The sequence below is a fragment of the Liolophura sinensis genome, chromosome 9 (genome assembly GCF_032854445.1).
Source record: "Liolophura sinensis isolate JHLJ2023 chromosome 9, CUHK_Ljap_v2, whole genome shotgun sequence".
NCBI classification, from domain to species: Eukaryota; Metazoa; Mollusca; class Polyplacophora; order Chitonida; family Chitonidae; genus Liolophura; species Liolophura sinensis.
Genome location: NC_088303.1, coordinates 11,485,578 through 11,502,657, shown reverse-complemented (window position 1 = coordinate 11,502,657; position 17,080 = coordinate 11,485,578). Strand labels below are relative to the sequence as shown.

At 40.0% G+C, this 17,080-nt stretch overlaps 1 protein-coding gene across 2 annotated transcripts in view; it reads right to left on the bottom strand.

Annotated features, from left to right (window-relative positions):
* Window positions 1-830: 830 nt before the first annotated feature.
* The window catches only part of LOC135475273 (speract receptor-like), a 59,796-nt gene continuing 43,546 nt past the window's right edge, over window positions 831-17,080 (bottom strand). For both annotated transcript variants that reach the window (XM_064755109.1, XM_064755108.1), the window contains exons 4-6: window positions 5,690-5,788; window positions 5,048-5,139; window positions 831-1,496 (exon numbers count right to left, since the gene is read on the bottom strand). In XM_064755109.1, the coding sequence (XP_064611179.1) occupies window positions 1,398-1,496; window positions 5,048-5,139; window positions 5,690-5,788 (290 nt within the window). In that variant the 3' untranslated portion in view covers window positions 831-1,397. The remainder of the gene's footprint in view (window positions 1,497-5,047; window positions 5,140-5,689; window positions 5,789-17,080) is intronic.

The following is a 17,080-nucleotide window of genomic DNA, read 5'->3' as shown; positions in this document are numbered from 1 at the left end:
CGCTCCAAATGTTACGTAAGCTTATGCATATTTCCCTTGGCTGTCGCTCCAAGCATTACCTAACATTATGCACATTTCCCATCGATGTCGCTCCAAATGTTACGTAAGCTTATGCATATTTCCCTTGGCTGTCGCTCCAAGCATTACCTAACATTATGAACATTTCCCATCGATGTCGCTCCAAATGTTACGTAAGCTTATGCATATTTCCCTTGGCTGTCGCTCCAAGCATTACCTAGCATTATGCACATTTCCCATCGATGTCGCTCCAAATGTTACGTAAGCTTATGCATATTTCCCTTGGCTGTCGCTCCAAGCATTACCTAACATTATGCACATTTCCCATCGATGTCGCTCCAAATGTTACGTAAGCTTATGCATATTTCCCTTGGCTGTCGCTCCAAGCATTACCTAACATTATGAACATTTCCCATCGATGTCGATCCAAATGTTACGTAAGCTTATGCATATTTCCCTTCGCTGTCGCTCCAAGCATTACCTAGCATTATGCACATATCCCATCGATGTCGCTCCAAATGTTACGTAAGCTTATGCATATTTCCCTTGGCTGTCGCTCCAAGCATTACCTAACATTATGAACATTTCCCATCGATGTCGCTCCAAATGTTACGTAAGCTTATGCATATTTCCCTTGGCTGTCGCTCCAAGCATTACCTAGCATTATGCACATTTCCCATCGATGTCGCTCCAAATGTTACGTAAGCTTATGCATATTTCCCTTGGCTGTCGCTCCAAGCATTACCTAACATTATGCACATTTCCCATCGATGTCGCTCCAAATGTTACGTAAGCTTATGCATATTTCCCTTGGCTGTCGCTCCAAGCATTACCTAACATTATGCACATTTCCCATCGATGTCGATCCAAATGTTACGTAAGCTTATGCATATTTCCCTTCGCTGTCGCTCCAAGCATTACCTAGCATTATGCACATTTTCGATGGAAGATGCTCCAAATGTTAGGTAGCCTTGTGGACATGTTACCATAAACACTTGCCATGGAAGTTGCTTCAATTGTCCATCAACCCCACGAACATTATTTTCCGTGGAAGTGGCTGCCTCAGTTAAATGAATCTTTTTACATTTTCCGAGGGAATTGCTGGTTCGGTTAAGTAGACACGTTAGCTTCTTCACGTTCGTTGCACAGCCTAACTTCTATGAATATATACTCACGGATTTCTGTGTCCTTATCACAACGTTTTACCGTGTTTCGTTTCATTCAGGCGGAAGTCATTGCCATGCCTATGGAAATCCATAATAATTAAGCACATTATGTAAAATCTCTGAAAGACGTTTGTACATTTCCCTCTTCAGCAGATCACGAAGATTAGACAAATTAGGACCAAGTATGTGAAGATGACGTGGGAACAATTCCCGCTAACTGTGCAAATTAGATGATGTCAAGTCAACAACTTCACGTTTCCCTGGTCCAGTATGCTTTCCCAGCAACCAAAATGTCTGCATGATTCCTTTGCCCTGCAAGTAATAAAAAACAAAGTAATGATACTAATAAAGAAAAGCACCGCATGGAAAATAAATCAAAAATCAATGAAAGCCATGTTAAAAATGTCTACTTGTTCATTTTTATTCTTTAGATTTTTTTCTTCAAACTTAATTCAGTGCAATTATATGATCAAATTGTTTTTGTGGGCTCAATGGCCCATGACAAGGAACTCTGACATACCTTTGTTTGATGGGTTCCACGGACTACTAATATTAGACACATGACAAGGTGATCTGAGGTCATACCTTTGTTTGGTGGGTTCTACGGGCTACTAGTATTAAACACATGACAAGGTACTCTGAGGCCACGCCTTTATTTGGTGGGTTCTACGGACTACTAGTATTGAGCACATGACAAAGTGCTCTTAGGTCACACCTTTGTTTGGTGGGTTCCACGGACTACTAATATTAAACGCATGACAAGGTGCTCTGAGGTCACATCTTCATTTGGTGGGTTCTACAGACTACTAGTATTAAGCACATGACAAGGTACTCTGAGGTCACACCTTTATGTGGTGGGTTCTACGGACAATTAAGTCCGCGACAAGGAACTCTGAGGTCACACCTTTATTTGTGACATATCTGGTCGGCTCTATGGACCACACTGGACACAACACGGTGCGATAAAGTCACACCTTTTTGGGCGGATCATATGGAACATACTGGCCATTGCGTCACACCATTGTTTGGTGGGCTCCAAGGACCGTACTGCAATGAGTTATTTCTCTTACACGAGGAAGCAGCTGTTTCCGGTTACGTCGCCCGAAGCAAGTTTTGCCTTTTAACTACATGTACCTGAGGTAAGAGTGACGCAACACCGTATTTCCGGCTGCTCTAGCATGACTTGGCTGAGGCCAGAAATAGTTTTGTAGAACCTACTTAGCTTTAATATAACACAAATATATAAATGTAAAATATTTTTTAGGAAAGATGCGACATGAACACGATTATAGTGGATTACTCTAAAGTTTAAGGTGATTCGCACGCAAATACTAATCAGGCTTATTTTTGTTGGCCTTTGTACTGTGGTAATGAGAATTAATGGAGCTCTTCCCATAAAAAGGAACAAAGACACCAGTGAATTAGTTTTTGCTTCGTGGATTATGTTTTGGTCATTACGAAAGAGGCACATATTTGCCGAGTTTTAGCTACAGACTGCCTACATATGTATCTACTCAGAAGCTTACTTTTGAAGCTGTAATCTTGAGATTATTAATAACAAATAGAAATAACGGTACATGCATCAAGATACTTAGTCATAACACCAGAGAGCCCTCATTGACGGAGAGTACAAAGCGGCTCTGCGAGTTGACCAATGAGATTGAAAGTTTGAATCTCGCTGGCGTCCTATGGGTCTGTCTAATGACTGGTGGACAGTCTTAGATATATTCGACCCATAAACCCAACTGACGTTATATGAGTAACGTATTCTTGGGAAAAAATCAAAAAAATAAAAAAGTGTCATAAACATCACCATTCTATGTATTTACAAGGAAGAACCCCAGTCGAGTATAACGTTTAAATTTATGGTCCGTCCATAATACATATATGTAACATTCAACACAATAAATGCCTTATCGCCAAAACCATCAACAGTCTCATAAATTCTGCGTACATCAGGGCAAGAAATCGTGTATTTCTTAATTACATAAAAACAATAATTGTGGTCATAGCTCTTGATCGTAACTGTAAACAATTTCAAACTGTTGTCACAGAAAATGGTTGACCGATTTCTTGTTGTCATATCCTGTCGACTGTCATGAGACAAAGCACGTTTGACGACAGACATCCGCCAATAATTAGGTAACTAATCAAATTATTTGACTGAATACTTCTTTAACAGTAATCAAAATGATTTAACGTTACCATGGATAGAATGTAAAAACACGATGGATCGAAATGCAACAGTTGATTCTGACTTCTGCTTTACTGTATGTACGAGGAAATACATAACCAATCAATACACAACGGTGTCAACAACGTTTACGACTAATGTAAAGTCAAAGAAATGTGTTAGTCACGCCTGTCCTCTATATATACTTCCACTTCTTCTATCCCAACGCATACAAAATATAAGTCATAAGATTACAAATTAGAGATTTTTCTTTGAAATTACAGCGCATTCTAGCTGTTCGAAGGTCCCTGACATATTGATACATGTGTTAATGTGATCCATCGAAACCTTTATTCCTTTTCAAGATATGAATTGATTGGTCACAGAAATGATTACATGCAGGACAATATCAACCTATTTAGCTGACTATGCGCATGTGCATTCTTCTGAGAGTCACCCAATATGGATGACGTCAGCAATAACATGTGGAACTGGCACGCCACTTATACCCCGGCTGAGGTTTGTTTTCTTGTCAGCGGTGAGAGATATTATCATTTACATAGGCCTTTCTTTGCTTTTGATCTGGGGAGCTTTTCCGCATGAAGGTAGTAATAGGCTACAGTTCGTCATTCTTGCTGCAAGTATGTTATATGACACATAATGCTTCGTGCCGCCATGATAAACAGAACTCAAGTGGTTGTTATTCTTAGACCTCATTACATAACACTGTCTTCCTAGGCAACTTGATTGGCCGATTCAGCATCTATGCGAATCCATTTTCAAACCAGGAATAGATGCTTTCTTAAATAAATGGCTATATACATCAAAATCACTAAAGCTTTAAACAGAGCACTTAACACGTTGGTCGAGTGGTTGCAATTCCTCAGTGTTTTGAGTGACAGCTACGATAACAGCTATAGTGTTAAATAAACGTTCAGTCTGGTGACGTTTGTAAAGGCGATCCATTACATTGTTTCAATATGATTGTATGTTAAATGTGATGACAATACGGTATTTTGAGTAATTCTCCACCAGTGACGTCTAATAAATTGAAATTAATATCACTGCATTCTTTCCTACCCAATTCTGCCTAAGCCATGGTGCCAGGGGCCTGTAAATTGCTACTATTCATGCATTTACATGAAGAGTTCAAATGAAACCTTGACTGAGGTAGATTTGACAAGACGCCATATCTCATCCTTATGTGTGACCATTTGACAGTCATCGCACTGTCTTCGCTGCTCTGGTTTTACTTTATGTGCTGTACGTCTTTAATTATATTTATATCCCCTTTAAGTGGCTTTGTCAACTAAGAAACAGAATAATCGTCGCTTAATCCATTTTTACTTTCTAGTTCATCATAGCTTGTCATAAACAAACGTAATGTCAAAAATATTCATATCTTAAAAGTAGAGATCATAAAAATAGAAGTAGGCATAACAACTATGGGCAGTGGTCCCAAGCTGCTGGGCGCGCTGTCAACTAGATCACAGTATGCGCTCATTCTTGGACACTGCAAATTTTTTGTGACAATAACTTTGTCACGGAAAACTCATACCGGTACTGTAACAGAAGGAACATCAAAATGGTCAGCATTAAATTTACATTGCTAAACTTGATGTTTATATGACAATCATAATTATATAACCTTTATATGCAGAAAGCAGGAAGGGGGGAGGGTTAGACTCACTTTAATTGAAATAAGTCCTCGTTCTGATACACTGAAACCGCCACATTTGTCCAGATACTCTTTGGTTGAAGTAGATATTTGAATTTTCATGGCTGAAAGGAAAACAGACAAGAGGGAATGAACAAAAAACGCCATAATCCTGTATATAGTGTGAGTTAGTCACTCTGAGCCTTAACTGCATGCTGTGAAATGAACGAAAAACATACATATTGACAACAACCATAAATCCACAGAAAAACAAGTAAATGAGTAGATGACGCCATGTTGTTTAATCCCGTGAGGTGGCCCTAGTGTTAGCAGGATATTAACCCATTTTTCTGTTAAAAATGGCATTGTGGCCGCACTTGTTACAAAATGTTACAATGTATCAGGTTCTGTTGTTATGTCATGCCGTTTTTAATGTGACGTCATCATGCTGAGCTGGGAACGGAACATGTGACGTCAACAAAATGAAGTCAAAGTTCTTCTGCTGGTTGTTTGACAGGTTCCGACTGGTATCAGGTAATGTGAACTGTTGGACACGTTTAGGGTGTTTTGGAAATGGATCTTGTGGTTATCGTGTTGGAAGGTCTTCACATCTTGTACAAATGGTATACAACTGCGGATATGAGGCAAAGATTTGAATCTGGAGTGAAAACTTACGTTCACTTGAAGATTCCATGCGGGAGGCTGTGTTGACCGTGTCTCCGAAGAGGCAGTACCGTGGCATTTTGTTGCCAACAATCCCGGCAACTACAGGACCTGTGAAAAGCAGAAAGATTGGTTGATTATGTCTCGTGTCAGCATGTGTGAATTATCTTTCACGACTTGACTCGCTGTTTCGGCCATGGCTCTGAGTCCTGAGGTTTGTCAGGTAACTGTCCAAGGACAATGGTTTACTCCATACGCTCCGGTTTCCACCACCTATAAACTTGACGACCGTCATGTAAGTGAAAAATTCTTGACTACGGCCTTACAGTGGGGAGGTGGCGCTAGTGTGATGCAGGACCTCGAACTATTGTTACGTCAAGAATGGATTGTAGCGTAACGTCTACACTGTTACAATGTATCAGTTTTTGTTGTAACGTCGTACTGTCTTTAATGTGACGTCATCATGATGTGCTGGGAAAGGAACACTTTCCGTCAATAAAATGACATCACAGTCCTGCTGCCGGTTGTTTGACAGATTCCCATTCACCAGTCAGTTTTCTGGGCATATCAATTTTAAAATGCTGAAGACTGGTTTTGAATTAAATTCTTCACATGTGTAATAAACCTTGTTTGCATTTGACAGACAACCGGAAAGACGGACATTATCACAGCACCTGACAAATGAAAGGACACAACCACTGAAAAGCATCACAACGCATGACAACCACAACGACGCAAACATTAGACAGCATCACAACACATGGCAACCACGCGACACAAACAACCGACAGCATCACAACATATGACAACCACAACATATGATAACCACAATGACACAAACACTGGACAGCATCACAACCCATGATAACCACAACGACACAAACATTGGACAGCATCCCAACACTTGAAAACCACAACGACACAAACACTGGACAGCATAACAACACATGGCAACCATAACGACACAGACATTGGATAGCATAACAACACAAATATTGGACAGCATCACAACACATGAAAAGCACGCAACACAAATATTGGACAGCATCACAACACATGAAAACCACAACGATTCAAACATTGGACAGCATCACAACATATGAAAACCACAACGATTCAAACATTGGACAGCATGACATCATATGAAAACCACGCGACACAAACACTGGACAGCATCACAACACATGACAACCACAACGGCACAAATATTGGACAGCATCACAACACATGACAACCACAACGATTCAAACATTGGACAGCATAACAACATATGAAAACCACGCGACACAAACATTGGACAGCATCACAACACATGACAACCACAACGACACAAAAATTGGACAGCATCACAACACATTGAAAACCACACCGACACAACCATTGGACAGCATAACAACACATGACAACCATAACGACACAGATAATGGACAGCATAACGACACAAATATTGGACAGCATCACAACACATGACAACCACAAAGACACAGACACTGGACAGCATAACGACACAAACATTGGACAGCATCACAACACATGAAAACCACAATGACACAAATATTGGACAGCATCCCGACACATGACAACTACAGCTACACACACTTTCCACAGCATCTCAACACATGACAACCACAATGGCACAAACATTGGACAGCATAACAACACATGAAAACCACAACAATACAAACATTGGATAGTATAACAACACATGACAACCATAACGACAAAGACATTGGATAGCATAACGACACAAATATTGGACAGCATCACAACACATGACAACTACAACGATTCAAACATTGGACAGCATCACAATATATGAAAACCACGCGACACAAACATTGGACAGCATCACAACACATGACAACCACAACGACTCAAACATTGGACAGCATCACAACACATTGAAAACCACAACGACACAAACATTGGACAGCATCACAACACATGACAAACCACAACGACTCAAACATTGGACAGCAACATAATATATGAAAACCACAATGACACAAACATTGGACAGCATAACAACACATGATAACCATAACGACACAGACATTGGACAGCATAATGACACAAATATTGGACAGGATCACAACACATGACAACCACAAAGACACAGACATTGGACAGCATAACGACACAAACATTGGACAACGTCACAACACATGAAAACCACAATGACACAAATATTAGACAGCATCACAACACATGACAACCACAACGATTCAAACATTGGACAGCATCACAACATATGAAAACCACGCGACACAAACACTGGACAGCATCACAACACATGACAATCATAATGGCACAAACATTGGACAGCATAACAACACATGAAAACCACAACGATACAAACATTGAACAGCATAAGAACACATGAAAACCAGAACGACACAAACATTGGACAGCATCACAACATATGACAACCACAATGACACAAACTTGCCACAGCATCACAACACATGACAACCACAACGACACAAACTTTCCACAGCATCACAACACATGAAAACCTCAACAACACAAACATTGGACAGCAACACAATACATGACAACCATAACAACACAAACATTGGACAGCATAACAACACATGATAACCATAACGACGCAGACATTGGATAGCATAACGACACAAATATTGGACAGCATCACAACACATGAAAACCACGCGACACAAACATTGGACAGCATCACAACACATGACAAGCACAACGACACAAACATTGGACAGCTTAACAACACATGACAACCATAACGGCACAGACATTGGACAGCATAACGACACAAACATTGGACAGCATCACAACACACGACAAGCATAACGACACAGACAATGGACACCATAACGACACATGATAACCACAAAGGCACAACACCACAGGTACAAATGGCAACCGAGTGAAAAGCACAAAAGTGGTATTGATCTTATTTTTGTTCACATTTTCTTTCGTCCACAACCTAAAGTCTGCAGCTTTTACAAGAATTGTCTATTGATCCGAGAATATATTATGTTTAACAGTACATTGAAGCTCATAACAATGTTTCATAGCAGCATCTGTCTTTGTTATCAAGGTCTTCAGAAATTCATCCTGTCAGTTTGATAGTGCAAGTATTATTTTTATGCGATACATCAAAATTCTTGTGCATCAAAAAACCATGAAATTAAAGTTGGGCCAGCATACATTAGTGCTGTACATTAGTCTTCTGAACGGTATTCTATTATTTGGTAGCAAATAAAGCCTTCCAAGTTGTTCATGGGTACATCAGAGCCATTCAGTAGATAGTGTGTTTGTACTACCCAGGAAACTTAAATAATTTAACTGTTACCTTTTAAAATGTCAACTGTTTGATAGTGGTCTTGCTTTAAGCAAATGTTGGGCACGCTTCCGCTTGCAAAGTCCAGTCAACTCAAAGTGAGATAAAATGTGAAACAAGAGATACATGGTTCGATGCGGTAAAAAATTGTCAATACGTTATCGAAAGACCTTACAGGCTGAAGGCCTTGGAGAAGCAACCGTTGCCATAGCTGTAAAATATTAACACTGTCTCCTTCTTTTCAAGATAACATGTTCATTTGTTTCTCTTTTGTGTTTGCCTTGTAACATGCAATCGACATTAACAGCTAGGTTTTTATCATCTCTCACAGACTTATGCGGACAGGTCCCGATACGGTTTGGCAGAGATTGCATGTCGATTGACCAGCTACCTAGACATCACTTATTCATAAGGCCTTGAATAAACCAGCCACATTTCTGGTACGAGTGCAAAGTATTCATTGTTCTCGTTCACAAAATGTACCAAAAGGATAATACTTCCAATAGATAGTCAGGCAAGTGCACTACAGAAAGTTTCTGCCCTTAAGTTCATGTTGTATTCATCCCTGACTGTTATCTAACCCAAGGCGCCTCCCTGGACCCTCTCCTTTTGTGCTGGGATTTTGTGCTGTAATTTCAGCCCCTCCCCCCTCATCCCCAACCATTTTCAAAATATATGATGTCTATATGCATTTCTTAACACGAAGAACTACCAAGACGTGTTTTTAAAATAACCTCACAAATATAAATGGCGAAATACACGGTAAAGTCGTTTACATCCCGTATAAAGAACTTTGTTAAATTTCAATAAGTTCGTAGTAACAACATCATTTGCTTCAAACTTATTTATTTATTTATTTTATTGGTGTTTTACGCCGTACTCGCTTCTAAACTTCTTGTCTTGTTTATTAACATTATACGACTTTGATGCCTTACTTCTTTTGGTGAACAGTCCACGAGAGTTTCTGTGGGCGAACCATGCATTAGTGAACAGTTCACGAGAGTTTCTGTTGGCGAACCACGTATTGGTGAACAGTTCACGAGAATTTCTGTTGGCGAACCACGTATTGGTGAACAGTTCACAAGGAATACTGATGTTGAAAAACGCACTGTCGTATTGCTGAGCAGATCATGAATCTTACACCTTACGTTTCTGATCGAAAAGCACGTATTGCCTTATGAGTTGCTGAACTGCTTATGAGTTTGAACCGTACGTCACTGATGGCTAACCACGTATTGTCTTGAACTGTTCACGGCTCTGTGGACTGTTTCTCAAAGGGATCGTAACGGTATAAAATACTACAGTGTAAAGAGTGAAACCAGAGAAGGCACGACAGAGTGATAATTGGTAAATGATCAAACGTAATCGGTGAAATTCAGCCTCGTCAATTTACCTTTTGAATTTGTTGTTGAACAGTTCAAGTAAATGCTTAAAAAGTAGCACCTTGCACGTTCTCTAACACCACGGCTTCAGCAGGACTTTGCCAAAAAAGCTGTTTGCAGTGATGCTAATTTTAATTTGTTATACGACACTGGTATAGAATTGCCCAAAACGCTGTGTAATCACGTTTAATAAGCAATCGCATGACAACAATGCAAAGGGACTTGGCCTCCGTCATGATCAAACTTCTGGGATGCCTGGTCTCATACCGTTGTATTGCGGAAGACATCACACTCTGGAGCCTACGTTTTCCGTGGCCTGCCACATACCACCGTATTGCGGAAAACATCACACTCTGAAGCCTAAGCGTCCCATGGCCAACCACATACCATCGTACTGCAGGAGACATCACGAACCACATAGCCTAAGCTTCCCATGGCCAACCACATACCATCATATTGCTGAAATGTTCGCAAGTTTGAAGCCTAAGCTTCCAATGGCCAACCACATACCACGGTACTGCGGAAGACATCACAATCTGAAGCCTCAGCGTCCCATGACCAACCACATACCATCGTAATGCAGGAGACATCACGATCTGAAGCATAATCCCCCTCCCCCTTGGCCAAACACATACCATCGTTTTGCTGAAATGTTCACAAGTCTGAAGCCTAAGCTTTCCATGGCCAACCACATACAGTGGTATTGCGGAAGATATCACAATCTCAAGCCTAACCGTCCCATGGTCAGTCACATGCTGTCGTGGTATTGCTGTAAACCTCACAAGTCTGATGTCTAAGATTTTGATGACGAATCAGATGGTTTGAACTTAGTCATCGATTTGATACTCAACAATGTTATGAGGAATAAGTCTCCTGAAGAAGGATGCTGAGTCATGTTTCTTTAAGAAACCTTGATGAAGCCACACACTGTCCGTCTTGAATTGACACAGCTCCCCTTTAAGTCCGTCAATGCATGTTCAACCTAAGCATAAATATCAATATCGAAAATAATTTCCAACAACACCTTCAATTTGTTTATCTACAAGAATCAGATAAATCTCTTTTCATACATGTTCGTATTTAGAAGATATAAGTATCAAATATCAGTGTGAGGAATGATTTTATTTATCAACTTAACGGTGAGGGATTCACATGGTAATTGGCATTCCAGCGTTGTGAGGAAGGCCTGTTTTTTTGCATCTGTGATGAGGAAAGCCCTACCACTACATAGCGAGATATACACCTAATTGGTCAGTAGCCTAGTCGACGGACTCATTAAGGAAAGCCTGTTCACCTTCAAACAGGTCGCCTGCTTAAAGCAATATCAGCATTAGAGCAGCTCGTGCCCTAGTATATATAAGTCATCACGATTGAAAACCACACTTACTCTGAGGCCTTGGTGACATTAAGTGGTTCATTGTGCTCGCCGCGCCGATAGCCGAGTCTTAGGTTCATAAGCGTCCATTTGTTGTCTGTCAACATTGCGTGCAAGTCTCCCCGTCGCAAGTGGGAAGGTTTGTCAGTAACTTGCCAACAATTTGGTGGTTTACACCGAGGCGCTCGGGTTTTATCCGATGAAAACAACTTACGTTATCGTTAAAATGGATAATTTTTGAGTTAACAACAGTCAAAAAGGTAAATAAATAAAAGATGATATTATGTTACCTCAGTGGGTAACATAATATGACGTCAGTGGGTAAGAAGAACCTCTGACGGGATACAACCCTACAATCTAGTGACAAACCGTATTACAATATCGCAAAATCCCTTATATATATATACATACCGATTATTATAAATAGACACCGAAAATTCATACTAAGTGAATGGTGTCCAAAATTCGGAGAAAGACGGCATTTCAGCAATCCATCTCAAGAGAATTTCAGAGAGAAATACAAATGTGATGGAAGTGCGTGATGTATCCGACCACGATCGGGGTATACACTAACAATGGACATCACAGAGATTGTCTAATGACTGACAGAATTCATTCAGACGTGCCATATTTCAACAAAATGCTGACAAAAATGGTATTGACTTTAATATTTTGCATGACTACGTACATGTACGATGGTCTGTGGGTTGGAATATTTTTATAGGATGTTTTTTTAATTTTTGAATTAACAATAATGTTAAGATTTCAAGAACTGTTCTCACCTGTAACGCAATGAAAAATTGTTGGCCCACACGTATATTGCTATATCCACAGAAAAAACGAAACAGTTTAATTGAGCCAGCGAGTGTAGTTATCATTGGTGCAAGCCGCGATGTCCCATTGCTATGGCGAACTATTTATAAGACTTTCCTGTCAGAGTTTGACATGGCATGCTTTTGCTTTGCATATTTCTCGATCGAAAACAAGTCTGGATTCATGTTTTCCGTAAGGATTATCACAGAATCTATTGATTCCCTTTGTTATTTCCATATAGATAGATAACCACTCAACAGGAACCGAGATTAAGTACGATCAGAGTAAAGCTTTTCCCAGTGACGCCATGACTAAATGTCAATAGTTTGTCGCTCGCAGTGGACAGGATAAAGGAGCTGTGACCTTTGTGGCGTGTACACAATGCCTATCAGAGTACACATGCAGCAATAATGTTATAAATGTAAATATTTATGAAATATTTGATGAACTAGCAATCACTGCAAGTATTAGTTCAAATCCTTTGGTGGAACGAGAGCGACGATGCTAAATGTTAGCAAAAAGGGTCACCATGTGAAATAAAGGTAGTCTGGATTATTTGTTGACAGGTAAAATGTGGGTGAAGGTGGAGCATGAGCACTGAATGCAATTTTATCTATCCTTTGATTTCTTTGAGTGTATTAACATAATGCCTTACGAAACAAAATACTGACATGTAATACCTCCGCAATATATGGTAACGTGTCTTTTTTATGTGTTCATCATCCGTTTTCCCTCGGGGCCAACAACAGTTTGTATTAGACTGTAGTATAAGCAGGCGGTAGATGTCCCGGAGAAACTAAGGTCAGGCCTGTACTTCAGCATTGTCAGGTGACCTATCCATACCACCTTAGTGCTTTGCCATGTATCCTGTTCATGGTACCTCAGTACTGTCGGGTAACCTATCCATAGCGAGTGAGTGAATGCTTGGAGTTTAACGTCGTACTCAACAAAGTTTCAGTCATATGACGACGAAGGAATCCTTAGAGTGCATGTAATGTGCCTCCTTTGTTCCAGGACGAATTTCCACCGCTGTTTTATTTTGTGCTGCTTCATTGAGATGCCTTACCGAAGGCATGTAAGCCGCCCCGCCCGAGCCATTATACTGGCAATTGTCAACTAGCCACTGCACTATCCCTGAACAACCAGTCGTTGAATGCTGAACACCAAGCGAGGCAGTTACAACGTCCTCTTTTAAGGTCTTAGGTGTGACTCGACCAAGGGTTGGCCCTGAATCTACCGCCTCCCGAAGAGGAGACCCTACCATCGGTGCTATCGGGGCCGATCCTATCCATAGGGCCTCAGTAACCATGTAACTTGTCCATGGTACCTCAGTGCTTTCACATGTAACCTGTCAATGATACCTCAGCACTTTGACATGTCAATGGTACTTGAGCACTTTGTCGTATAGACCTCTGAAGGTTAAGTATGCGTACACTGAAACTCTGAATCTTCTCACGTTTTTAAATACCCAGTACAGCTGTATTTTTCAACAAAGATTTCTGACTAGGCCAGAAAAAATATTTATATATGCAACTATTCCCAAAGTGTATTGCTCTGAAATAAAGGACAGCATGACGTAAATTACTTCCATTCTGGCTCTGTCTTCAGGAATAAAACGCTCACGGAGGTAAGTTGATACGAAGCTGAGTTTTACCGGTAAACCGTCTGACTACTTGGCAACTATCAAAATGTCGCCGCTGCCCTAGTTTTGCTCTCTATTGTAGTCTTTTATAAGTATAATATCCGAGGAAAAAATATGTCAACGGTTTCCTCGCTGCTGTGCTTCAAGAACAAGGGCTCTTTTTCGTTACCTGTATTTAGAATTGATAAACTGCAACTAAAATAAGGTGGCAGATATTCTTCTGGTAGTAAGGCTGGTAGTCATAAGATAGTGTAAATAAGTTAAACATTCCGTCTCTACATACGTACATGTATCAGTCAGTCATTCAGTAAGTATATATATATATATATATTTATACATATATTTATATATATATATATATTTATATATATTTATATATATATTTATATATATATATTTATACACTCCGTCATAGCTATACGAATCTTTCCGGTAGCTATCAATCCGAATGAATGATGAATGAATTTGGCCTAATGCCACATCTGCAACATGGCAGTTACCGAAGTATAAAATATTGACACAGCAATTAGCAATGCTTGTGGCGATTCCCTTCTGAGAAACGCTATGCTTTTATCAAGCTCTTATGTTAATGAAAGCATTCATGTTAACCCAGGTTATCTTTTCATCTTAGACTTACATCCAGTCATGTAGGCTCTACACTGGTTACAAGCTTAATTCTCTTCTCAGCCTTGGAGGTCGAAATATGCTCTAAAAAAATCGATATGATTTCCATGTCATTTTGTTGGCGGTGAATGGACGTTGGAAACGGTTTTTTTACAAGATATAGCCCTTTACACTGAAAGGCCATAGAGGATGGTTTTTCAAGAATTTTGTTCTGGTTTAAAACTGGCCACATAGCACGATAATCCTCTCGGATAGCACCGTGTCAAAATGAAAACAAATATATTGTCCAGGCATTGTTATAAGAAGATGATATTGATTAAGGAGAGGTTTTGTAGAAACCAGCTATAACCAAGTGGGATGGTAACACTGGCGCAGTTGCCAGTGACCACTCCTGAAGCCTTTAGTTACCTGTAGTGGTATATCCGGCTACATTTGGTCTCAGCTATTTGTCCATTTTGGTTGACTTGGGGCCACAGTGGTTTACTTAAGAGCATCAAGTGATCATGCTCCTATTTGTGCGGAATATAAATCCACATATAAAACCGATTACAGGTCAAGGGGCAGGGCATAACGGTAGAAACTGTCAATATGTCGCTGCTGTTTGATATATCTATATCTGTTTTTGTCATGTATATATCATGTTTATGTCATGTATATATCTGCCAAGTTTATATGTCAGTGTGTCAGTTATATTGTAATGATTCCTCGGCATATTAAAGCGGTGTTACGGAAGTCTCACGGAATGATTTCAGTCATATGCCTCAACCCCCTTACAAAAAGCATTAAAAGATTTAAATGTGTACAAATATCGAGGATTATGTGGAATGGATCGTGTCATACTTTTGGTTAATAAACTTAATTCTGACCAGAGAAAAATTTAATGTCAGGCAACAAAGCTTCGGGAAAACAGATAAAGAACGCATGGGTAATGAAGTTTTAAAATCTTGTTGGTCAATCAATAAGCTTAGATATGTCTTCTTCGAAAAAATACCTTGAGAAGTTTGAAATGTGAATTTCAATTGTCATCTTTAAAAGTATATGGTATATACAATGAAGAGAGCAATGAATGTCGAAGGTGGGTAGGTGGCGGACAGTGCGTCGTGAGTAGAGAATATATTACCCACAAAGACAATCTAGGGATGTTGTAATAAATGTCTCCCTTTGTAATCATGCAATGAGGCACAGAAACTAGCAGCAATCTTTGCCGATGAGATCAGAGGACTATTTATTTATTTATTTATTTGACTGGCGTTTTACGACGTACTCAAAAATATTTCATTTGTACGACGGCGGCCAGCATTATGGTGGGAGGAAACCGGACAGAACCCGGAGAAAGCCTACGACTATCCGCACGGTGCTGGCAGACTTTCCCACAAACGGTTATAGCGGTAAAAAATAAAATAAACGCACTGTTTATTAATTTATTTGATTGGTGTTTTACGCCGTACTCAAGAATATTTCACTTATACGACGGCGGCCAGCATTATGGTGGGTGGAAACCGGGCAGAGGCCGGGGGAAACCCACGACCATCCGCAGGCTGCTGGCAGACCTTCCCACGTACGGCCGGAGAGGAAGCCAAAATGAGCTGGACTTGAACTCACAGCGGCCGCATTGATCAGACTGCTGAGTCATCACGCTGCGCTAGCGCGCTAACCAATTGAGCCACGGAGGCACCTAAACGCATTGTAACAACAGCTTAATGACAGTTAGAACAGGGTAACACAGATTTCAGACGGAAGGTAAGGGTGTAGGATAAATGCAGTGATGCATTCCAATAAGCAGTGAGAGATATACACATAGATGGACGTATATAAGAGTTAACTAACTCACACAAAAGAAAATATAGTTAAATGATTTATGCTTCTGTATAGACACGAATTATTTCGACCAATAGCTAATGCTTCCTTAAATAACAGTATATCCCAGTTGCCAGCAGCATCAATTATGCTGGCGTTAAGCAATGAATAGTGGATTATTGCCTCACTGTATTTAAGAAGAATGGCTGAAAACGGGGAAACTCTTTCAGCGTATGATTTAGGGAAGGTCCAGGACCTTGGAAGCTTTCATAGGAGTACAAATAGGAGTAAATTTTTGTTAGGTAACGATGTACAAGTCTTTTTCTCCAACATAAGGAAAGATTAATCATATGTTATGGCAGTCATAGCTGTTTCGCTTCTCTAAGTTAGATGGACCAGATGGTGAATTGATTTTCTGATAAGTTTTTGGGGAAATCTATCTCACCGAATA